General features: G+C 41.9%; 3 protein-coding genes and 1 non-coding gene across 4 annotated transcripts; all 4 read right to left on the bottom strand.

Moving 5' to 3' along the window:
- Positions 1 to 127: 127 nt before the first annotated feature.
- Positions 128 to 7,285, bottom strand: cct6a (chaperonin containing TCP1, subunit 6A (zeta 1)). The gene is made up of 13 exons (XM_085798663.1): positions 7,062 to 7,285; positions 6,274 to 6,337; positions 5,271 to 5,405; positions 4,958 to 5,131; positions 4,713 to 4,816; positions 4,350 to 4,620; positions 3,339 to 3,421; positions 3,118 to 3,214; positions 2,878 to 3,025; positions 1,626 to 1,759; positions 1,399 to 1,501; positions 604 to 676; positions 128 to 509 (listed from the first exon to the last, which is right to left on the bottom strand). The coding sequence occupies exons 1-13, from the start codon at positions 7,196 to 7,198 to the stop codon at positions 437 to 439; spliced, it is 1,596 nt and encodes a 531-aa protein (XP_085654789.1). The 5' UTR covers positions 7,199 to 7,285; the 3' UTR covers positions 128 to 436.
- LOC146974939 (small nucleolar RNA SNORA22) lies at positions 3,515 to 3,652 on the bottom strand. The gene has a single exon (XR_015037660.1). It is a non-coding gene; the product is annotated as a small nucleolar RNA SNORA22 (small nucleolar RNA).
- A 1,101-nt stretch (positions 7,286 to 8,386) lies between the features above and the next one.
- On the bottom strand, positions 8,387 to 18,196 carry LOC146974940 (protein NipSnap homolog 2-like). The gene is made up of 10 exons (XM_085798664.1): positions 18,096 to 18,196; positions 16,450 to 16,577; positions 16,290 to 16,335; positions 16,097 to 16,191; positions 14,872 to 14,942; positions 13,761 to 13,901; positions 13,607 to 13,638; positions 12,911 to 13,005; positions 11,741 to 11,824; positions 8,387 to 9,967 (listed from the first exon to the last, which is right to left on the bottom strand). Exons 1-10 carry the CDS (start codon positions 18,185 to 18,187, stop codon positions 9,903 to 9,905), a joined length of 849 nt encoding a protein of 282 aa, XP_085654790.1. The 5' UTR covers positions 18,188 to 18,196; the 3' UTR covers positions 8,387 to 9,902.
- A 573-nt stretch (positions 18,197 to 18,769) lies between these two features.
- On the bottom strand, positions 18,770 to 20,423 carry mrps17 (mitochondrial ribosomal protein S17). The gene is made up of 3 exons (XM_085798670.1): positions 20,305 to 20,423; positions 19,646 to 19,789; positions 18,770 to 19,376 (listed from the first exon to the last, which is right to left on the bottom strand). Exons 2-3 carry the CDS (start codon positions 19,766 to 19,768, stop codon positions 19,056 to 19,058), a joined length of 444 nt encoding a protein of 147 aa, XP_085654796.1. The 5' UTR covers positions 19,769 to 19,789; positions 20,305 to 20,423; the 3' UTR covers positions 18,770 to 19,055.
- Positions 20,424 to 25,093: the final 4,670 nt, after the last annotated feature.

Raw genomic sequence — 25,093 nt, forward strand, 5'->3', positions numbered from 1 at the left:
AGTTGTGTCATTGTTTTAGTGTGGATGTGGTTCATAACATACATACATCATGTACATGCATTCATCTTCTAAGCAGAGGAGGATATTATCAATTCACTCTTCACAGAAGAAAAAATTCAATCAACTCTTTCAGGAGCCAAGAAAACCTTTAATGGGTAGAAACAGAACTGAGTGGCAGAGGTCAGTGCTTTGAACAAAATCTCATAAATAAACCAATCAGAGAGGCGTTGACAAATCCATGAAAAAGAAGACCATGACTAGCATAACAATGGTTTCTGACGGACGCTGTGATGGATGCCGCAGTGTTGACAGCAGGCTGTCCATCAGACTGGGGAGCTTCAGAGTGCCAGGAGCGGGAACACGTTGACTCGACCATCAAGGTAAACAACTATCCCTGTGAGTATGAAAAAACGATTGCAGCTTCTTCTGTTGACCTTTAACCTTTGAGAGAAGACATTCCAGCTCGCATGATCTCATCCACCAACAAGATGTTGCTGGCGATGACCGTGCTGTGAAGAGAAGCAGACAGATGTGTTGATGAAGAACAAAGACAATGGTAAATAATCTACTGGTCCTGTGAGGTTTAGAGAAGCGTCATCTCACCATGAATGGAGGAGCTGTTTCTTCACGCTGTAATTGTCCCATACACCTGCGTCGCCGGCCACCATGGGTTCCCCTGAAAGACAACAGGTTTTCATTAGATATGGTAAAACCAGCTCTGTGAACATGAAGGGTAGTTTTTTTTTCTTTTTCTATTTTTCTTTACAACAGTAGGCACTTTACTCCATGCACTTTAAAAATAGCACTGCCTGATAATGCACTTTAGTGAATCTCAAATAGCAATTAGGAAATTTACTGTTGGATAAAAGCACTTTAAGATCTCTACACCTTTTGTTCCTTCCGACTGATGTAACCATTGTGACACATATTGAATTTGTACTATGCTTAGCATTTGTTCTGTTTTTGCCTTAAATGTAATTTTATTTGTGGACCATAGGACTACAGATGGAAATTAGCTCTTGAGCTAAATCTGGCATATTTTCAACAAATAATTTTTTATATGTTCATGAATATGCAGAGTTCATTACAAATAAACAAAGAAGTTAAATGAAAGGTGTAATAAAGATAAACATGCCTACAATATTAATCTTAAACTCTTATCAGCACAAGACAACCAGAGCTGTGCAGGAGCAGGACAGTTCATGTTCCTCTGTCATATGAGGCAGGTGAATTTACAACAAACTGTTTTTACTGTCCAGTTGTTCTGATTGGCGACAGGTGAGTCATTTTCTAATGTAATGCAGCTGGACATCAGTACGACAGTGTGTAGGCTACATGATGTTTTGTAAGTGTCTTAGAAAAGGGATAACATATGCAACAGCGTGCTGTGGTTCTGACCTGTGCTGAGGTCCACTCCGACCAGCTGACCAGACTCTTTGTACTCCGTCTGCAGCTTCAGCACAGTCTCCTGTGGGTCGTAGCCAGAGTTCTGGGCCAAAACCTACAAAAGAAGATGATAATTGATCAGCTAAACACAAACAGACAACAAATCAGCTTCAATATTTTTCTTAAGTTCGGTAGAGGACCGGGGATGACATCAGCAGCACAACAGAGGAGTCCCTCACCTTGGGGATGACGAGCAGAGCGTCTGCGAATGCCTGGACTCCCAGCTGGGCTCTGCCTTTCACATTGGGTTTGTGTTTTACCAGAGCGTCTGCCACTGCCACCTCCAACGCACCTGCACCAGACACAACGCTACCTGAAGAGGAGGAGATGAAAAGAGGCTCATCAGAAAAACAAAAGGAGGAATCCCTCAGCACAGTGAGACCAGCACCAATGAAATGACACTTTAGTGAGTTTGTTCTGGTCAGCTGAATACATGTAGGAGGGACTGAAACTCTCCTAATGCAGAGGAAGAAGACCAGAGTCACTGTAGCACAGACATGAGAGACCAGGGAGAGCCACAGTGTGAGCACCCTTGGGTGTTCGCTGTGCAAATGAGACCAACTGCACTTTAGTAAAGACGATATGAACTCATCTTGACTTCAGATATTAGATAAGAGATGAGCAGGATAAAGAGAATTGACTGAAGTAAAGAATGGGTTGTAAATTTGGTTATTGACTATAAATCTAGAGTTAAAGCCCCAGTGTGTAACTTATTTGGCTTTTTATTAGAAAAATCAAATATTGCTTTCATAAATACGTATTTCACTGAAGTCGAATCACACCCGCATACAAATGAAAGCTTTCTCGTACCTTAGATTGAGTTGTTGTTACAAGTCGTTACAATTACATAAGGGGGCGACGCACCGAACCGAGGCGGCCATGTTGCATCACCATTTTTTACGTTCAGTGGCAGCGTAGGTAACCACGGAAACTCAGCGGAGCTGTCGGCTTGGGGTGAAAGATTTCGAGGTAGTGCCTGTTAAAACTGTCATCACTGTGTAGTGTGAGGAAGGACGGAGGCACTGATGTTGCATTCAGGTGCAGTCGGCCGTCTGCAAACCAACCGGATGTCATTTTACTCAACCAGAGAAAGACGGCAAAACGTGGGTCAGGTAAACAATACCACATCACCATGACAACATATTTACATAGAAGCTTGTTTATCCTGTTACATGCAGCGTCTGTTGTCTGTCTGACGTCTGTCCGATTTCACATGAACGCAACATCAAGAATACGTTCTGATATGCAAATTCACCGCAAGATGGGGGGAATTCCTACATACTGGGGCTTTAAAGGAAAAGTGCAAATAAAATGTTGATGGCAAAACAAACCAAATATCTATTAATTCTACAATAAATGATCTCAGCACGAAAGAAGTTGAGATGAAATGATAGAGGACAAGTCACAGCTTCAGGCTGAGTCCTGTCTTACCGTCCTCGATGGCGTTCTTCACTGCCCTCAGACCGTCCCTGACAGCATCTTTGATCTGTGTGAGGGTGTGTTTGTTGGGGCCCTTCACCAGCAAGGTGACTGAACGAGGGTTCCCACACTTCTCGATGAATGTGTACTTCTCCTCGCCCTGCAAACAGGTTTGGGGACAGTTAACAGCTCTGCCTCATCATTTATAGAACAAATAAACACACAAACAGTCTGAGCGAGGTAAACACTCACCAGTGTGTACTCGTAAACCAACCCAGCTTGTCCCAAACACTCAGATGTGAGGTCATCAACTGAATTCATGGCGATGCCGCCGCAAGCGAGGGTGAGCCTGCCAATGGAAGAACACACTGTTGTTGCTTTTTGTTTTTCCTTCTTTTGAGAAAGTAGAGGACAACATTTCCACTTAACAGAAAAAGCCACTTAAATCATCAGAGAGAAAATATCTTCATTACCTCTCCATGTTCCTCCTCTTCGCCCTGCGCAGAGCCACGATGCCTTCCTTGGCGAGGGCGTCCAGGGAGAACGGGTCGATACCCTACATGACGGAGAAATCACAGCGAGGAGATCAAACTTCCATTCAGGATGATCAACGACTCACTTGTGTGCTCATATCAGACTCAGATGTGAAGATTATTCTGATCCGCTGAATACATGTAGGAGAGGAGTGGGCTCTCCCAATGCAGAGGTACAGATCAGATTTAATGTCGCACAGTCAGAAAGTGACCGGGGAGAGCCACGCTGGCATCCCTGGGTGTTCACTGTGCACTTTGTGGGACTGCAGCTCATCATAAAAAAAGTGTGTGACTTAAGTGAATTCCTGAGAAAGTTAATGTAAAATCTGATAGGTCATTCTGACATAACATCGACTAAAATGAGTCGATGCTGCCAGAACAGCTGATCATTTTTCTCCTAACCTGACAAACCTGACAAACCAAACAAAAACCCAACCAGGGACTAAATGAGCTCTTGGCTCCAGTCTCCTGTGGTGCTTTATTTCTGTTGGATGTGAAAAGTAATTTGGGTCTAAAGAGTTTCATGACACCAGCTCATCTGACAATCTGACTCTCTGCCCTCCAGAGACGTCTCAGCGTGCAACTATGGACGGATCTGTGCTCCTTCAAAAACTGAACTGGCTCTAGTTTATCTAGATTTTCCATTAATTTACTGAAATCCTTCATTTCACAAATTTTTTCTCCCCATTTCTCTATATTTGCTGTTTTAAAACCCTTTCTGAAATTTAAAGGGATAGTTCAACAGTCTTGGCTCATTTCCATAATACCTATAGTCATAGCAGTAGGTTCTTTACCTTTAATTGTCGGTGCAAGCTGTTTTTAGAACAGCAGAACCGCGAGCTGCTCAGAGCTACGCTACGGAGGCTATCCCTACTATCCCCACCATTCCTTTAAGTGAGTTAATATATCTATCCATGCAAGTCTCCAGCAGTCCATCATCTTCAGTCCTACCTTCTGGTTAATGACGACAAATCCCTTCTCCCCGTTGGGACAGACTTTGTTCTTCAGGGCGATGATCTTCTGCACACGATCCTCGATAAACTTCCTCTCTGCAGCCACAAGCTTCTCCCTCTCGCCTGCGCTCTTGTAGAAGAAGCCAGAGTTGACCTCCGTCTTTTCGTACTCCAAAGACACATTGCAGGTCAGCACATAGGCGTCCTCCACCCTCTTCTTCATGTCTGGATGCCGGGCACCGTGGTCCAACACCAAACCTCTGATCAGCCTGAGGGACAGAGGAAAGGAAACAACCTTCAGACGTCTGGGCGTCACCATCGGTAGAGGGATTAAGTGCTCAAAGTTTGTCTTGAAACTCACTGTGTGTCGCAGTCGGTCTTATGCTTCATCTCCATGATTTCCACCATGTACAGGTCAATGGGTTCATTGGGTTTAGCGATAGCCAGCACAGCATCGACTACAGCCTGCAGACACACACACACACACACATAAAGCAGTTAATTCACACAATAGTCACACAAAGTAACAGTGAAGTCAGTGCAGCGGGAGCTTTTACAATAGGAATGTTTCTATCCGACCCTCAGCTCGACTCCCTGGTGTCTTACCTCAGTGAGCAGATCTGCCAGCTCTGCGTGGACCTTAGTTCTGAGGGAAGTGCGTGCAACATTGATGAGGGTCTCTCTGTCCATTTCCTGCGTCACCTTCAACTCTTCCAGAACAGCCAAGGCTTTCTCTTTGGCCGCCTCGAAGCCCTCAGCAATGATTCTTGGGTGGAGACCCTGCAGCAGGAAATCACAGTGAGTTATAGAAAGAAATGTATCCAGATTTAAATAGTGAATCCACATGAGAAGTTAGGTTTTAAAAAAAACAAACATTCACAATAGTACTAAAAATGACTTGGCAGTTTTCCTTGTTTACCTCTGACACGTAGAGGTCGGCCTGCTTCAGCAGCTCACCGATGATGAGGACATTGGAGGTTGTTCCGTCTCCTGTGATGTCATCCTGTGCCGTGGCAACCTTAGCGATCAGTGATGCTGTTGGGTGCTGAATTTGCTGAAAAGGGGAGAAAATGGTGCAAAAGCATTAGAACCAGGGCTGCTATTATGGTGCTTATGTCTCCTTCAATATCAGAAGAAGAGGAACAAAGGGCTGCAACTTATGATTTTCTGCAATAATCAATCATCCGCTGATCATTTCTCAAATTTTGTAATGTTAAAGAAAAGCAGAAAAATGTAAATCAATTAAATGTAAGTGTGTTATGTTGTTATGCAATACAAAGCAGGTATAAAAAATTTAGATCAATATATCCTGTGATCAATTAGTGGTTTTGTGGCCCAATATGTTACGAGTAATACATGTTTGATACCTTCAATTGTCAAATACAAATGTTTTTTTTAATTATAACAAAGGCAGAAATACTCAAAAAAAATGTTTTCACAAACAGCAAACAGGACCTTGTCTGCATTCATTCATTTGAGACAGACAAACAGCCTTCAATTCATTACCCCAAGAGGGAAACTTAAATTGCAATCAGTCAAAGACAAACAGTTAAAATTGGCTGTTTTTGGCACCTGAGGCATTAGCAACCAGCATTATAATGTTCTCTGTGAGGGAGCCTGTTTGTTTGACCCAGTACCTTAAAAGAATTATACTTTTTCTGTATTTTTACAATGAAAATGGAAAATTAATACTACAACAAATTTGTGAAGCAATATTTACTCAAACCTAGCAACACAATAACAAATGTATTGTTTTGCACATCATTTAGCCATAAGATGTGCCAGCAGGTTTGGTAGCATCTCCACACACACTTACAAATTATGTAATGGGTGTGGCCACTTTATGACAGTGAAGAAAACAGTAGAAATGAGCACAGGAGGATTATTAGGCAGCATAATTTCACAGCTCAACGCTTCCTTACCATCTCGTGTAACAAGACATTGCCATCTTTGGTCAGCTTTATGTCTCCTGCCCCAGACACCAGCCTGTGGAGCAAACAGGCGGGGAAGGGTTAAAGTTGGCTGAGCAGAAACAAGGTACCTTCCCTGCAGCTTGCTGACAGCTACTTAACTGTACCGATACAACAGATGGTCAGCGCAGGGGAGAGGAAAATCAGACATGCATTGTGTATAAAGCCAGTTTAGTGTGTTGACTGACAGAAGCAGAGGTATTGCTAATATCTGTCTGCACTTCCTGTTATAATCCACCTGGGTGGGGGTCGTGATGTCGCTCATCAGCCACACCGGTTGACGTTAAAATCATCACTGACTGCACCTTTTTCACGTCTGACGTTAAACTCAATCGGTTTTAGCATTAGCATCCCCTGCTAGCCGGCTGACAGCGACGTGCTAACGTTAGCTGGGGGGTTAGCTGGGGGGTTAGCTCCCTCTGAGCGGATCAGGACGATGACTGGGCAGGGCAGCGTGCGCCGGGAACATCCGTTATCCGTTTAGCAACAGGAGGCCTCGGCGGGCTCAAACTGTGGTTTAGCACTTTAACACTACAATAATAAACCAGAGGAGGCTTTACGACATTTAAAAAATATCAACTTCAAAATATATAAATGTGTAACCAGGTGGCGAAAGACCGGCTGGGCGATTAGGCTGCTGCCGGTGAGCTGAGGCTAGCGCTAGCGGCTAGCTGCTAGCGGCTAGCTGCTAGCGGCTAGCAGAGCACGCGTGCTGCACAAAGGGCTCCATCAGCACTCACATCTTCATGGTCCCCTTCGGTCCCAGGTTGCTCCTCAGCACGTCCTGGAGCCCCCGGGCGGCACTGATGTTAACCGCCAGGGCGGCCTGGGCCCTGGCCACCTCTGCCTTCGGGTTCAGAGCTTTCACGGCAGCCATGGCGAAGCAGCACAGCCAGCGAAGTAAAAGTAAAAAAGTACCGCCGGTGGTCCGCTGCACTGCTCGGGCTCGGCGCTAACGAAAGGGGAGTTCGTTTTCCAGAAGGCTCCACACGTGTTCTCGTGCTGCTTTCACGTAACCCGTCTGGGCTCGGACACCCCGATTGTTTGGGCACTTGGTATTTATTCCAGATATTTAGGGTAATTTATTTGTGCAATAGCCCTGAACAATTATATCAGAACAGCTATGATACACATATATATTTTTTAAATTTCAGTATGACTTACACATATTTATCGCCTACAATTAGGCTACAAGTCCATAAACCCATTTATATTTGCATGCGAATCTTCACAAAAAATTAGTATCAAGATGTTTTTTGTTGTTGTTGTTTTACATCATATTAATTACAAGATGGTAGAGAATACATGCAATGGCATGTGGTAAGCAGGTGCTGCCTCTGTTGATGGGTTTTAAGTTGTTGTTGCAAGGGAAGATTCTTCTCAGTCATATCTGGCAACACTGATCCACTGAGTCTGGAGAAAATTGTTACTTTTAAAAAAATAAAATAAATAACAAAACCTGTGCTTCGTTTTGTTAATACTATTCCTTGAGTAACACTTTGGTTTCAAGACCTTCACTTGTGACGTTCCTACACATTTGCGTCTTTTTTTTAATGTCGTTGTTGTTTTAGGGTTAGGTTTATATATAGCTAGCTAGCTATTATTGCATGCATTCACAATGGACGTTATCTGCAGTCCTGGAGAGATAAAATATTATAAATTATAATTTATTTGGTAAAATATTTAGGTTGTATCAGATTTCCGACATACTGTGAAGGCAGCATCAGTTACACCCCAGACACGCGCTGATTGGCTCGGTTACGTCACTTCTCTGTTTCTTATAAGGAAATATGGGATCTCGGATTTGTTCTGTCTGTTTATAACAGGAAGTTTTTTTTAAACCAGTGCCTGTTTATTCCAAAACCAGACTGACAGCCAGGATAAGATGACAGCTGCTCCCAGGTTTGCTCCATAACAACTGGATCAATATAATTTGATTTGTTTTATTTTTTAGTGAGTCAAGCTCAAGTTAAAATGATCAAACTGCTGCGAGTCACGTTATTCAATACATGATGTACTGTATCATCACTTCATACAATAAACAAATGAATAAAAAGACTTTGACTTTTTTTTTTACATTCTCATCAGAAGTTTAATTCAATATGTACAACTAATCTTTTTAAAGCACTGCATTTCACATTTACCACACTGAGATATTACTCATCTCCTGTCCACTTGTTTATCATCATAAGATAGTTTAGAATACCCCACTCCATTTACAGATACCACATTGACCATATCTCTGGCTTGGTCAATAAGCCCACTATGTATATCTATGATCATGACCATTAAAAATAAACATTAATCTCAACACACTATCACTTGCTTGGCATTAATTAATTGCTTGATCCAGGATTTGGCCAAAGCAGCCAGTGTACAGAGAGTTTGTGCTGAAGATACTGATTAGTTCTGCTGAAATCAAAAAAACATTTTCTAATCATTTATTTCAAATCACCATGTCTCCGTCTCCACAGCAGAAAAGAGCAAGAAGGGTTGTGAAAATTCAAGTTAGAAAAAGAATCTGGAGATGTGGTCAGTTTAATAAAGGAGACAGAGATGGGGAGAAAAGGCTCCTGACTCAGCACAATTCAACCCCACATCTGGACCGTTCCTGGCCAGGCTGACACTCTGTGGTGCGTTTGTGAACTTCAGCATTAGTGCACCGTCACAACGCGTCATTACGAATCCTCTGACCCACCCAGCTGATTCAGAAACAAATTATTGGTGCACACAATAATCAGCTGACTGGGTCAAAGCCATGTAAACATAAAGTGGTATTTAGTGGAGGAGTGGATACCTGGTGAACTTCTTACTGAACATAAAGCTAGAGTCTGAGGCCCTACAACACGGGGCACGGTCTCTGACAACCAGCTTCACTGTCAATCATAAAACACTGATTTGTAAACAGCACACTCCTTTTTTTGTAAAATGACCATCCCCTGTAACATTTAAAGAAGCTCGTCAAATTTCTGAATATCTGGGCTCAGTGTTTTTGTTGTGAGATACTGGAGGGAGTTACTTTTGCTTGAGTTGTAGTGCAACGGGGCGTCCAAGTCATTTTAGTTTTCTTGTGAAAACACATTTGTATGAAAGACTTTGAGACATTTTCAGCCCCTGTGACCAGCACTAGAACTGCTAATAGTTTCATTCATCTCCACTCCTGGTATCTCAACACTCAAACACTGATGAAGGAATTAATTAGATCATCATAAAAAAAAGAAAAGAAAAAGACAAACCTTCAAACCTTTTAAAACTGACCCTTCAAATGATAGAGACAGTGAAGAGGAGTGTGTCAAATTATATTCAGCCTACACACAGTGCATTGATAGATCAGTAACACAGTAACCGCTGTAACAGATACAGTTTTGGTGATAATCAATTTAACCTCAGCATCTGAAATAAGACTTTCTAGGACCACACAGAAAAGGGGAGTGAAGAAACAAACAAAAAGGAAACAAAAGCTAAAACACGTTGTTGTTACGCCGACATCCCTGGCAGTGCACACTCTGTTGGTTGTTTACGCTCTCTACAGATCAGTGTGATAGATGCAGTGGCTGTTGAGAGGTTCCCGCCGTTGGAGATTACTTCGTAGGCGAAGCCTTCATGGGAATCATTATTCTGGATTCCATGTGCTGAATGAGAGGGACTGTGGGAGAAGGAACACATTTAGCAAAAGGTTTCTATGTCAGGCTTTCAGCAATTTGTTCAATCATTCGGAGTTCTGATTTGTAACACTGTTTTGATATTTCCCCTTGAATGAAGATCTTTTATCCATCTGTAAATATCAGTGATAAACTCTTCCCAGTGTCACAATACCGTATGTTCCAAGTCTTTGCACATGTGAGATAAAAACCTTAAAGGACAATTCCAGGCGAATTCAACTCAGGGGTGTATTTTCATATCATTTTAGGTCTAAAAGAATGAATCTGAAGATTTTCAGTTTAATCGCTCCTGTTTTGCGGTAGTTGCGTATGTCCGCGCGTCCCCACGGCAGCAATGAATGGGAGTGGATGTAAGTTCCGCTGTTTAGGCTGTTTCCAGCCCTCAAAGCCGCAATTTTTTTCCACAGACAGCATCAGATGGCTACTCAAACATGCACCGAGAAGTTTATTTACTTCAAGCAAGCCGACATGTTTGTAAAACTAGATCTAATTCAAAGTCTCCCGGAGTCTCGCGCGAGACCCAGTTGCCGTGCTCGGTGTGTTCAGGAGCAGTGGGAAAAGCTACCGTTTGTGTCATAAACACAGGAATATCAACTCTTTACTTGCTTCAAGTAAAAAAAACTTCTCGGCGCATCTTTGAGTAGCCACCTGACGCTGTCTGTGGAAAAAAATGTACACTTCAAGCAAGTAAGGAGTTGATATTCCTGTGTTTATGACACAAGCGGTAGCTCCTACTGTACCTGAACACACCAGCACTGCAACTTCGGGCTCGCGCGAGACTCCGGGAGACTTTGAATTAGATCTAGTTTTACAAACATGTCGGCTTGCTTGAAGTAAATAAACTTCTTGGTGCATGTTTGAGTCTCCATCTGATGCTGTCTGTGGAAAAAAATTGCGGCTTTGAGGGCTGGAAACAGCCTAAACAGCGGAACTTACATCCACTCCCATTCATTGCTGCCGTGGCGATGCGGGGACAGACGCAACTACCGCAAAACAGGAGCGATTAAACTGAAAATCTTCAGATTCATTCTTTTAGACCTAAAATGATATGAAAATACACCCCTGAGTTGAATTCGCCTGGAATTGTCCTTTAAAGCAGAAGTAAGCGATCCGGTCGTTTTGGCTAATGCTGCGTTCCAGGCAGGCTTTTGAAACCGTAAATTACAGCTTCAAGTCACGACTTACGACTTTGTAGCGTTCCAGGCAACCCACTTGTGTTTTTCCAACCTGTTTTACCTGTGAAAGTCACTATAACGGCCACTCGTAACTTCTGACCGGTGAACTCGTACCAGATCGAACTGGTACGACTTCACAGGTCGGAAAAACACGAGTTACGGGTTGCCTTGAACGCACCATAACTTCTTGTCAGCCGACGGAGTTAGCAGCCCTCGCCCTCGTCATGGATCTATTGGTCCTCGTCCCTACGTCACCACATTCAGGCGCATCCCTTGGCTGCACACACAGAGAGGACTGCCCCTTTATGCCGTTCTCTCTCCTCATTGGATAAAGGTTGTAGGATACAAGGAAAGTTTTCTCCTCGGCTCAGAGCAGAGCAGAGGGACTGAGAGACCCGTGTTTCGGTCCAAACACTCTATGTAAGTGATTGCTGTCGGAAAATATAACTATTTAAGACTTATATTAACACAAAATTATCGCTTACTTCTGCTTTAAATAACATTTTTGAAATAGTTTAAATCCCAATCTTGAGAAACATTAATTTTGAAGACATGATTTTAAAGACAACAGAGGGAAGTTACCTGTGTAATAAACAACCTCATCCCAGCCTTCGCGCTGCCAGGCTGCATTTCTGGTGTCTTCTCTGGACTGGAGGTCTTTGTAAGCTAAAAGAAAATATATTGTAAGGCAGCGGTCCCCAACCTTTTTATCTCCGCGGACCGGTCACCGGTGGAAAATTTTACCGCGGCCCGGGGGGGGGGTGGCGTACGTTCTCCTGTTTACATTACATGTAGGCCTACTGTATTACTGTATAAACAGGACTACACATTCTCATATAGCCTAGTTTTCTCTTACGTTTACGTTCTTTGTTACAACTCACCATAATATAGTATCACTATAATAATGTCAGTCATCCGGGGGTGATGCTCCGTCTGTCATCTCGGTTCCTGTCTACCAGTCTACTCTGTCATCTCGTTTTGCTGCTGAAGCTGCAGAAAACTCCGTTTCACAAACATAATGTTTGTAGCCTAATGGAAGCAGGTTTTCCGTGCTTTTCTGCTTAAATCCAGAACGCAGGGAGAGAAGTTTTCTGTGAAGTGATGAAGCGGCAGAGAGCCGGCCGGGTCACGCACACACATTGCGGAGCTTGGAGCATGTGAATCACCTGTTGCAATGAACCCGTAATTTAAACAGGACTCGTGCTTTTTCTTTTAGAACAGATTTCTTCTTGTTGGCAGTCGTCGGGTCTTCTGTCGTCTCATTATTGAGTTTTTCCCGGCCCGGCGACGTGTGTTTTTCACTCTTTTACGTTTGTGCCTTCCTGTCAATTGCCTGTCAATTGCCTGCGCAGCACTGGGAAGATGCACAAACGGAAGTGGCAACATTTTCAAAATAAAACGACCGGAAGTGTGAAATAGACGAAACAAACGATTTTTTTTTTTTTCATTTTCATTTCATCTTTCTGCGGCCCGGTACCAAATGATCCACGGACCGGTACCGGTCCGCGGCCCGGTGGTTGGGGACCACTGTTGTAAGGTTTCAATCACACATCACACCTACCGTTTTCACTCTTTATAAATTAGATCCAATAATTCCATGACCTTAATTACTTTTCTTGAATAGTCACAGGGATTCTTAGTGGAGAAAATGTGGCTGAAGGAATTCATTTGTTTTCAACACAGTAATGCCCTAATGTGGTAAGCTCTTACTTCTCTCTGTACACAGTTCATTAAACATAGAAAACTGCTCACCCCATAAGTGATGGACCGTGTAAAGGCTTCCGATCTGAGAGAAAAAGCCTCCCACCGCCTCCTGGTTCTGCGTGCGAATCTCAATAGCACGCGCCCTGAAGAGCACAAAAGAGTTGTGTTAGAGGAGAGAAGAAACTCAACAAAAAGCCTGTTATTGAGGAGCGGCACTGATTAAATCACCAGTTTGAATTGTGGGTTTCAAAGTTCAAGGATAGCGCCATTCCCTGATATCCCAATTATTTCTTCATAATCAGATCGTCATATGTTGATGTTATATCTCAGAATTGTTTCAATCCTCCCAGCATGTTTGGTTTCATTACACCAACAGGCAAATTTCACAGTCATTAGACGTTTAATTAGCTATGCACATGTTAAATCCAGGATAAACAGGTTGATTATAGTTGAGATTTATACACTGTGTGTGATGCATCTAGTCATATATTAGGAGTCATGCATAGATTTCATAGACAGAAAGTACCGGTCACTCATATTCACCTGCTACAATCTGTAAAACCAATGAAAGAAGAAATGAGGGACTTTTTAAATGATACGTAATTATGAAAACTACAAATTGAAGACAACGCTTCTGAGCTTCTCAGATAAACATCAAATATGAATCCAATTTAATGATTTTCTAATAATATGCATATGCAAAAATAACAGAAGAGGGCAGAGTTTTAGTAAGTTATATCTTACCAGTAGTTTCCCCACTCGATCATTGTCCCCGGCTGAGGTGAGCAAATGAGAGAGAGAAATGGAAAGTAAGTCGTTGGACTGTTTGCATCAGCACAGGACAACCATTTTCATGCTGAATGGGAGAAATGTGGTTTATGTGTAGCATCAGAGTTACCCTGAGTTGGTATGATCGGAGCTCATAGATGTTGGGTCCTGTACGAGGGACAGGTTCGTTCCAGAAACTGAACTCCAGCAGCAACTGGTTCCTACGAGACAGCAGCATCTTCCCTCTCTCTCTCCTGTAGTCCATGAACTCCTACACCAACGACAAACAACAGGGACACGTTACTCAGTTTATATTATTTATTACAGCCTTGTTTATATAGCGAGATCATAAAGTTAGCACCCAGATGTGACACACATAAATCAACTCTTGTGTTATCCTCCTGCAATACAAATTAGCGCTTTACTGTACAATCCATGTTCACAATAGAATTTTAACATTGAGCTAGTTAATCATGTGTCGTCCCAAACTCCTAGTCTGTATTGTTGTGCATTCTATTTTGTTGTTATCGTGGCTGTTGTTGGAATGTTTTATAATTTATTGTCCTTCCTCTCTTCTCTTCTCTTCCTGTCTTACACCTACCTGCCTATGGGACAAGAGATGGACAATCACTTTTCATATTTACTTTTTTTTATGTTAATTAATATGCATTGTCCTATTTATTAAATAAATAAACTTGAAACTTGAATCTAAAATCTGTAATGTAGGAATGTGCAAATCAGAACTGTAATGTTCACAGTAAAGTTACATGCAATAAAACAACCTAAATTGAAATAGTTGGTGCTCATTTTAATGAATAACATCAACAGTCAGGTGCAAGACAACCATGAAAGGGTTTAAATGTTCTTGTGATTTTACTTTAATTTTTAACAATTTCATGTTCTTGAAATAATAATAATTTATAAGTTAATGTTTGGAAACGTTTCAGGCCATTTGACTAATAACAAACAATATAAAAAGATTAAACACAATACAACACTGATATGGTGAGATTGGGTCCATTTACTGCACTTACGTTATTCACAGCATATTATTGATTTGCTGTAAATAAAGTTGGCACCAAATTTACACTCACACCAACCAGCTGAAACATCACAGATAAAGAAGACAGGGAGAAGAGAAAGTGGACAGTCTGGTGGGGTCTAATCTGAGGGGTGCACTAGAGAGGGCGGCCCACTGGTCACCGCTGCCAGTTAACTCAGCTAATCCAAGCACCCGTTACCTTATTCTGCCTGAGTTTGTTCATGACTTCGGTGAGAGCCGGGTATCCTCCCCGATATCTCCACAGGTGAACTAGAATAGAAGGAGCAGAAGAGCCAAAAATAATGCAGCTCTCAAATATACCTTCTTCAGGCAAGAGATTTTCTCTAAGGCATAATTAATTATTTCTCTAGACGACCTGCGAAGTGGAGGGGCTATGATGAGATCCAGTTTCCAGATTCTTTCTGACCGAGGCTCAAACCAAAAAACTGGCTGACATAGTGATTAAATATCAACAATGAAAAGAAGATCAGGAAAAAAAGATAATAAGGATCAACTCAGCACTACACAGAGTCAAACCCACCACAATACAGAGTAATAACAAATAACTGACCCCAGTGACAAAATCCAAACTGAATGAAGATATTAATTATAAAAATTTCACGTGACTAAGTGAAAGCTATCTCCAATAAAACAAACCGTGTTTAGGAAACAAAGTCTGTCAGAGCACAGTGCTGTTGTTGTGTGCATGTTTTATTCATGCAGCCTTTTGGAGCTTATCCTGAATGCAGGTGCCAATATTACTGCGCAGTGACATTCGAGGCAGATTACAGCTGAGGAAGGACAAATGTCACCATTCAAACAAAATGGACAGCAGCCAGGAAAAGTGCAGCACAGTCGCAGCTAAAATTAACTGCAATATAAATGCTGTGCAAAGTGCAGGTTAGCGTCGCTTAAAGAGGAGCAACTTCCAAGGAGTATTCTTGGAAAATCATTCAGAGAAAAACATGACACAGTTCAAAAAATCCTCAAAACCTCATTTTCTTTCCCAGCGGCTGCAGCAGACTAACTGTATCTTCGCCAAGTAACACAAGAGGTTCCAGGAAAAGCGGTTTATTTGTGGAAGTGGTTCTTCTTTAAACCCCCAGTCTGCCTTTATTCTTCCAATCTAATCAATTAATCATTTAGTTTATAAAACGTCACATCCTTTAATTGCTTTTTTTTTTTTTTTAAAACAAACCCTTCAATTTCATTTTTGAAGAAAACATGAACCCTCTTATTGCAGATGAATCGTTCAGCATTTTTGCACCTGAATAATCAATTATTGTTTTCAATTCATATTCCGTTGATTGCTTTATCTCTTGGTCCTATTATTATTATTTATTAATGTTTTAACTTTTGATTTCTGAAGATTAAGCACATTTGCCACCTGTACCTATATAACACTGAGACATGCACGTTCTTACCTGCCTGATCCTGTTCTCCGTACCATGTGTTCCAGGTGCCCACAAGCTCACAAGGGTATTCAGGGTCAGCATGAATGGAAGGCAAAATTTTCTCACTGAGGACACACAGACACACACAACAAACAGATATGTAAAACTGTAAACAATATCTGCAGTTTCCAAAACTAGAGCTTTGATCAGAACAGAGACTTACCATAGGTCGTTGTAATCATCAAGGCATTCAGGCTTGACATTGTGAACTGCAAAGACAGAACAAGAAGACTTCAGTTGATAACACATCATCTAAATGAATTATTATTATTATCTTACAGCGTTATCTGCTTCACCACTACCAGGTAGGAAACAATACATACACTGGATTTTGTACAGGTTGTGGTCTTCTTTCTTAGCGAGCAGATGAGAGTGAGCATCTTTTCTTGGGTCGACCTTTCTAACAAACAGAGACTTGAACCAGCTGTCTTCACGGTACGCCGAGAGGCTCCTGTGGTGGAAAAAAAGAAACAAAACAACAACAGTTGGATAAATCCACCATTTTGTCTGCCACGCAACAAAGAAATAAAATACTGGCTAATCACAAACGCAGCACACAACTATGTAGCCTGTTCTCTATTACTGTAATTCTATTAAAGCGCTTTGGCTCCCCAGCTCATTTCTGGCCTGCTGACTAACCACAGTCAGGCCTCTCAGCTCATCAGGTGGTGCTTTTCTGCCTGTACCTGATCAAGTGGGAGCAAAACAACATTTCAAAAGCAAACTGAAAATATTTTAGTTTCTAAAGCAAATGGTAGTTACACTGAGTTTTTTTTCCTTGTAATCTCTTCCCTTCTGACTTAATGTTAATTGTATTTTTCATGTGTAAAAAATCCTAGACTGGTATAGACTTATGTTTGAGGTACTAGAGAAACATTATCTCCATTATGTTTTGTTTGTATTGGATACAATTCCTAAACTGGCCCATATACTGCTGATATAGTCATAACTTTAAGGTGTTCAACTACCCTTAGTGACATAAAAATACAGTACAGATCAAAATATGCAGTACTCCTGAACATACTACTGGTGTACCTTTAATGTTAGGCACACAAGTTTCTCATAAAAAGTTGTGTAAAATCAGTTGTTCTTAATAGGGCTGAGATCAGTGGAAAATACACAAGGTAGCACTGTATTGTAGTTAATCTCTGCAACAAAAAGCTAGTACACAGTATCACAGTAGACTCTCATTCTCATTCATTGTTTAGAAACCACAGCGACAGAGAAGGTAATAATCTGTGCAGGCTGCACATAACCTGAGGATCAGTGCACACTAAGCAGCCTGACCACATGAGGAGTATTAAGTTTTATGAAAATAAACTTAATTTAAAAGTGCGAACACGCGCTTCAAGCAGTGATCACTTGTGTTTATCACGGGGTGATACTTTGACAGTTTACCAGCCGATGAAAGCATCACAGCACTTTACATGGTGCGTTCAAGACTGTCACGTATGAGCATGTTTTCTAGAAATATCACAGCATTTTAGCCGATAATGTTTCACTACAGCTGGGATCAGGGCACAGGTCTGCTGCAGCCAGAACTGTGTCACTGATCAAAACAAGTAGTGCGGTGCAGCGATTCGTTGTTATGTTGACCTTGAAGTTATATTCAGTTTGTGACTAACACAAACTTGTGTTATTTCCGCACATGGACACAATAACTGATTCGTCCCTCCCAAAAGTATGAAGCACGTGCGGATGAATGCAAACTCAAGTTGTTTCGCAACTTTCTAAATCGGGAGAGTAGTAATTAGCTTTAGCGTAAAGTTAGCAACTTCAGAGCTAGAGCTAAGTCGGGCTAACTGCGCTGCACCGGGACCTGAGCGGAGCCGACGTCCGCAGGTTAGCGTTAGCTTAGCCCCTTAGCATACCGGACCAGGTCATTGGTAAAGACTCTACCGACAACTAACACGTTTTATGTCACATTTCCACACGCGCTCCGACAATTTTCCACTTGCACAAGTCTAACCTTACGACAAACGTGACCTGTCCGCCCGCCGGGAGCCCGTGTCTGGTGTGTGCGAGGCCGGTGCCCACTCTCTGAAGGACTCTGGTCGCCATGTTTTCCCTGAAAGCTGCTGTCAGTCAGTCGGTCAGGTTGTGTGACTCGGGCTGCTCCCGCAGGACCTGACGTTACTTACAACAACGTAACCCCGAGCACCTGAATCCCTGCACATTGTGTAGTTAATTTTACATACTGACGCCCGGGTGATATGTACACGGAGTGGTTTAAAATTACTGCAGGGGATTATGCATATCATAAACTCTTGATTTCCTGATCAACGGAGAGTTGACAACACTCTTTGATCAAATTGTTTCTTCGCTTTGCAGGATTTGAACACATACTAAAGCACAAGTCTGCTGATAGTCTCTATTTTCTTTCCACGAAATAAAACTGAGTCTGTTTTTTTTCAGAATATTAGTTACACAACTCTCAAAAGAAGAAACAAAATACTATTTTCATGAACACATGCACATTTCAATGAAATGATTAACTAGCGGACAGATCCACTTTCTATCAAACATGTCTTCATAAATGATCAAAAGCTGAATACAAAGCCATAGTAAAACACCAAGTAAAGGCTGTGCCAGTGACTGATATTGATTGAAATATGCATTGACATATGTATCCTATACAGAAGATAAGAGTTGTGCTGTGGGTTTTATTAAGACTTTGTCGTATCTTTCAAAAATAGATCTCATGATTGAGAGCAGAAACAGTCACCATGCATGCATGTTTATCATTTTATTGTAAATTCCTCAAAGATGTGTCATCAATTCAAGCCTCCTGTACAGGCAGTGAGGAAAATACACATATATTATACGACAAGATTACTGATTTATAAACTTATATTTACATGAACACCGGAAACAGAAACATGTGTTTGAGCTACCATTACTACACAGAAGAGCAGCGTTTTGTTTTCTGTCAAGGAGCTGGAGTTTGTGCTGGCGAGGATTCGGCTCCACTGGAAGCCGCAGTGATGTTGAGCTCCTTCAGTTTTTCTGTCAACGTCGTCTCCTCCAAACTGACTGGGAGTTCAGCCAGGGGCTCCACAAACTCAGTTCCTGCAACCCTCTTTCCAGTCAGTGGGTCGACCACCCGGCCCACTTTATGAACCACCTCAGCCAGTTCATGCTTCACGTGTTTGGACCTGGCCTCGGGCAGAGCCTTGAGAAGGACAATGTCTCCCACAGTGCACTGTTGCAACGCATCATGGGCAAAGTATGTCTTCCTCTTGTTGTAGTACTATGGGGAAGAAAATATATCATGAGACTTTTTTTTAAATAGACACTGCACAGCAGTAGTCAGCTCACAACTGTAGCTGTTTAGGATTTTTATTAGCTGATATCTTCATACAACATGTATGTAATGTTGTTTGTTGTTTAACTTCTTTTTTGTGTGGTACAATGCACACTGATAAAGTGAAGTTTATGTTTAGCATAAATAGCATTTCCTAAACGTGACACTGAAAAAAGACTTGTTTTGGAGCAGCATGTAAGTGCTTAAAGCTTCACCTTGAGCAGGTAGGGGTCCAGCACCAGCCTTGTGACTCTCACTTTAGCAGTTTTTTGCATCTTGGTCCCGATAACCCTGCCGATGATCCATTTGGCATGAACCGATGCCTGCTTGACCGACATGCTGGAAAGTGTGAGCCAACCCTGCAGCAAAGAGGAACAACAACAAAAAAAAAATCATCCACAGCTTCTTTTGCAAGTCAAACTTTTAATTACATATAAATGACAATACCAGAACATAAAAGCTCTTTATTACAAGTGGATACAAGCTAACAAGAAATTCTTCCTCTTCAGACAAATGTAGTCAAGTAAAAAAAAGTAACGTTAATATTAAATGGCAAACACAAGTGCATGTACGTTACAATGTAACGTAGCTTAACTACAGTACTTTACTTATTACCACTGTCTCCTGTAGCTCTCGACCTAACTGTAGGACCTATAAGTACCAGCATAAGTATGAACGCACACTTTACAGGGACGCTGACAGTAACATTATCTGTTATGAATAAGAGGATGACATGTGGAGACAAACAGCAGCTACATGTAGCATTTAGCTTCCCTAACAAATTCAGTCAAAAGCAGCAGTTAAACTTTGCACTGACTTCACTTAACATGAACGTGGGTTAACGCTGAAGGCGGGAAGAGAAAAATAAACTCACCGACACTTGAAGAAGAAAAAATTAAAAACGGAAAGGTCAAAATCTGTCTCACTGACGGTGCCTCTCCATGCTGCTGAGGTCGGCTTGTTTTGATGACGTAAACTACGGGTAGTAACAAGGTTCAGAGTGTAGATTGAAGGGACTGCGCTTTTCTCATCAATCGGTGATGATGAGTGTGATTTTTTTTCTTTCTGGCAAGAAATGTATAATTTTTTTCCATTTTTCCCCTAACCCTAACCCTAACCCTCCATTATTCCAGTTTAACTTCATTTTAACCTGTGATTTAAAAAAAAGAAAGAAAGAAAGAAAAGTAATAAAAACGACGTTTCACATCATTTGCAAACTTTTACAATTAGAAAAATAATAATATATATATATATATATTTTCAAATAGGCTTCAAATGTAAAATACAAACTATGACACGGACTAAAAACGAGCAAAAGCTTCCAACGTCTTTAACAACATCCAAGAGAAGTAGGTAAACAGGCTTATCAGACAGATTTTTATGAGCAAATGCTTTAAGGCTCATCAGGAAGGACACTGCATTCCTGTATAATTTATTATATATTATTATATTATTATTAGAGTGGAGTTACAGTAGGCTGCCATTACAGATATGATCAAGCAGAAATAAGTTACTGCAGGACAAACTAAGACTAACACAGAGGGCTCCAACTAAACACAGTATTTATGTTAAGTTGTAGTTAAATTAATTATGCCTTGCCAACCAGTTTTCTATAGGCTACATATTGAATCATGTTTCACTGGAGTTGATGCCGTTGGCGCATCTGTATTTCCAATGTTTTTTGAGGGATAAGAAATTTATTTTTTCCCATTTTGGCCACAAGATGGTGGCAGAGAAGAGAAGAGAAGAGAAGAGTGCATGAGGACAAACAATATAAGCAAAGAAAAAGGACTTGTATTGTGGATTATAACTGTGTTGCAACCAGTGTGATACTGACACTGAGCTGCAGATGGTTCTGCTCACTCCACCTGATGATGCTCAGTCTAACTGATGAAGGTGATGAGACAACCAACAACAGAACAATATCAAATTCTACCATGCTGCAAAACATTAAAAATGTAAGTTATAGGTTGGCCGGTTATAATGGGAGCATCTGTAGCAACAACTGCAGTAAAGACACTGACAGCGGCTTTGGCTGCAGCTTTTTTTTTTTGATTTTTTTAAATTACCGCTATTTTATGATTCTCTCAAAAAGCAGCACTTGAATTTCTCTGGTAATAAATGACCTGTTGATTAGTACTACAGGGAGTAAGTTAACCAACACAGGCAGAAACTGTGTCTGTGTGTGCAATGAGCCATCCTCATTTCACACTAATCAGGCTGCAACTTCACAGAGGAATGTATTTCTGTGACCCCGCTGACACCGTTCACTTCACTAAGCACCAATCATTTATGAAGGACACACATTATAATCACAGAGCTGCATATTATAACCTGTAGCAGACTGAAGTTAGTAAGACTGAGGGCCCACAGCTGTGCTAGCAGCTCTTTAGGGCTGTACTAAGTATGCATGAGTTCACCCAACACACTGCAATGAAGAAGATGTTGGTTTTTATCCCGTTATCTCAAACTCATGAGTTTATTGTGGCTGTTTTGTGTGTATTTGCAGCTCATACTTGTGTATTTGTCAACGCTCCACTGACTTTGTGTCTACTTTCATATTGATTTCTTTGTGCCAGGCTGCTGTAAACAGACCATAAAATGATCGATACTCCACCCAGACCTTTAGCAATGATAACAGCTCTCCTGGATGTCCATCAAAGCAGACATAAGAGGGAGAGGTATACACAGATGCATTCATACCTCAACGTTAATGCTCGTGTCCCTGAGCAGCAGTTGGCCGTGGCTCAGAACCAACCACAGGCAGACCGATCTGGCCTTAATCAGAGCCATGTTGTAGTAAAGCACAGATCTGGGCCTCTGTTTCCCATTTAAGGCAGTGCAGCGTTGGTATAACTCTGCCAGAATTACAGCATTAGACAACTTTAGTCTCCTTCATACAAGAACACTGAGACAACTCACACAGTACCAACTGTTTTCATACTGTTCCCCCTCTACAAATACTGTAATGCTAACCTCATCATCAGGGCAGAGATGATGCATACGCTGGCCGCCACCGCAGCCATCATCATATAACGTATGGTTATGGGACTACAAAATACAAAGGCCGTTTCATTGCACTCTTATGATGTGAATGAGCACAGGAACAGCTCCACTATAAGGTCAACCTCTTATCAAATCTGTGGGTATGCCTACAAGTGCAGCTCACATGGTATCAATGGCCATATTATAATATTTACCCAAAGATAATCGCATTCATACCTAATTACAAATGCAGCCAGTGTTTTCATATATGAGAGGGCTGTCACGGTCACTTATCAGCTCTGAATCATGTGAAACCTCGGCTGTCGTGACATAAGACAGAGGTCTGATAGCACATAGGCTGTGATTACACATGTGTGTTTTCTATGATAACATACTGACCTCTCAATCGGCACGTTTCATATTTTCACTAGTGTTGGCCTACATCCTCTTATTGGTCCCAGATATGACATTTTTTCAATAGATTAGACTATTTAGCCAGAGTGTTTGCATATGACTTTGACCAAGCCTATCACTGAATTAAAACCCTCCGTCAGGGCTTGTGCATAGGGTCGTTTTAAAGATAGGAAAAGTCGTGTGATCGCACTGTGGAAACACTGGTGATGAGAAAATGTTTTGTTGTCTAGTTTAAAAAAAGGCCACAAACTGATGATGAACCTGAGATCTTTTTTTCACCGCCTCTCTCATCTCTCCAAGAATTCTTGGTCCTATAGCTACATACTGTATCTTTATAGTCTCAACACCTGAATCAAACTTGTTTGTGACAAGTAGCTGTGTGAACAATGACAAGAGTGATGTTGGGGGAGAAGTCTGCACCTGCCTCACACATCCCTGGGTTTTTAGATACTTTTAGACGGCCTTACAAAACGTTGTCTGAGCCATGCTGAGGTCTTGTGCTTCTCATTTCGAAGCTTTACACCCTGTGAGGAATCTGATTGGTTGTGGAAAGAATTCCTTTAGGTATTAAATTAATGTCATTAACAATGTCAGAATGATGAAGATCTGAGCAGCCACTTGAACAAAGGCATCGTCATCCCCACAGATTTACACAAAAAACATGTTTTATAGATATGATACAGTCTGGACCTGTCTATTCTTATCTTCTTTTTTATTATTTTATTTGAATAGAGCCATTCCAACTTTTTGTACAGTCTGTTAAAACAACAGGGTCAGTCAGGCTCTTCCTCAAACTGCTTCCAGCAGTGGGGGTTAAAAGTTGAGAGCGAGATAGCGCGGCGGTGGCAGCGAGAAGCGAGGAAGGGCGAGGCACGGCGAGGAGGAAAAAGCACGGCTAGCGCTAACATTTGTGGTGGATGTGGAAGGCCGGTGAGTCATAGACTGGCAGCGTAATGTGTTTGTTTCCACGGTGGATTGACCGTAGGATTAATGAAAGTGTTCCCCTCCTGGGCTGCGGCCAAAATTTAAACAAGAACTGGTGATGATTAGACAGAGATGGTTATCCTCCAGGCCACGTCTGTCTCTCTCTGTCTGTGTGCACCTCCTCTCATCTTTTGTCCTCGGGCAATGTTGCCTTAACCTCTCTTATTGACGACCTGCGTGTGAGACGGGCAGCGGCACGTGGCAGAGCGGCCGTGTTGTCTGAACAGAGAGTTTGCGAACCCACACAGCGACAGCAACATGGCACACTTGAAGAACTGCTTTAGTTTGATTATACTGGTGTGTCTCTTTCAGGTTTTTTACACTAAGCAGAATAACAGCTGTATTCAGTTGTGTGGCCACTGCAGGAGGTATTGTTCTCAAAATGAGGTGTGTATTCACCACCACCAGTAGATGAGGTGTCCTCTATCCATCCATCCATCCATCCATCCATGCATCCATAATTTTTTTCTCTTTCTTTACACGCTGGAAGTCCAAATAGGAGACAAAGGTGGACATCTTTTGCTTCCGCTGACATTGTAAACACAAAAAGGCACCTGTGCGTATGTATGTAGGTATGAATGTGGATGAGTTTATATTGTTCTTGGTGGACTGCTGAACAGAATTGCCCTCTGGGATTAATAAAGTTCAAACCAAATCAAATCAAATCAAATCAAATTCCTCCATCCATCCATCCATCCATCCATCCACCCATCCATCCATCCATGATCCATTCATCCATTCATCCATCCATCCATGCATCCATTCCTCCATCCATCCATCCATTCATCCATCCATCCATGCATCCATTCCTCCATCTATCCCTCCATCCATCCATGCATCCATTCCTCCATCCATGCATCCATTCCTCCATCTATCCCTCCATCCATTCCTCCATCCATCCATCTCTCCATCTATCCATCCATCCATCCACCCATCCATACATCCATCCGTCCGTCCGTCCATCCATCCATCCATCCATCCACCCATCCATGCATCCATTCCTCCATCTATCCCTCCATCCATCCATCCATCAACCCATACATACATACATCCATCCACCCATCCATTCATCCATCCGTCCGTCCATCCATCCATCCATTCATCCATCCATCCATCCATGCATCCATTCCTCCATCCATCCATCCATCCATCCATGCATCCATTCCTCCATCTATCCCTCCATCCATCCATCCATCAACCCATACATACATACATCCATCCACCCATCCATTCATCCATCCGTCCGTCCGTCCATCCATCCATCCATGCATCCATTCCTC

This window comes from Trachurus japonicus, chromosome 14 (assembly GCF_045865225.1).
Source record: "Trachurus japonicus isolate A0001 chromosome 14, Traja_1.0".
Classification (NCBI taxonomy): Eukaryota; Metazoa; Chordata; class Actinopteri; order Carangiformes; family Carangidae; genus Trachurus; species Trachurus japonicus.

Bases quoted from the DNA above. Each gene is read 5' to 3' on its own strand.
- cct6a (XM_085798663.1), bottom strand. From the start codon at position 7,198: ATGGCTGCCGTGAAAGCTCTGAACCCGAAGGCAGAGGTGGCCAGGGCC. The intron at 3,026-3,117 runs GTGAGTGTTTAC...ACCTGTTTGCAG, and splicing joins TGGTTTACGAGTACACACTG to GGCGAGGAGAAGTACACATT. The intron at 677-1,398 runs GTCAGAACCACA...GTTGTCTTTCAG, and splicing joins CGGAGTGGACCTCAGCACAG to GGGAACCCATGGTGGCCGGC.
- LOC146974940 (XM_085798664.1), bottom strand. From the start codon at position 18,187: ATGGCGACCAGAGTCCTTCAGAGAGTGGGCACCGGCCTCGCACACACC. The intron at 13,902-14,871 runs GTAACGGGTGCT...TCGTTGGTGTAG, and splicing joins ACAAACTCAGGCAGAATAAG to GAGTTCATGGACTACAGGAG. The intron at 9,968-11,740 runs GTAACTTCCCTC...CTTCTCCCACAG, and splicing joins TGAGGTTGTTTATTACACAG to TCCCTCTCATTCAGCACATG.
- mrps17 (XM_085798670.1), bottom strand. From the start codon at position 19,768: ATGTCGGTCAAGCAGGCATCGGTTCATGCCAAATGGATCATCGGCAGG. The intron at 19,377-19,645 runs GTGAAGCTTTAA...TCTTCCCCATAG, and splicing joins TGGACCCCTACCTGCTCAAG to TACTACAACAAGAGGAAGAC.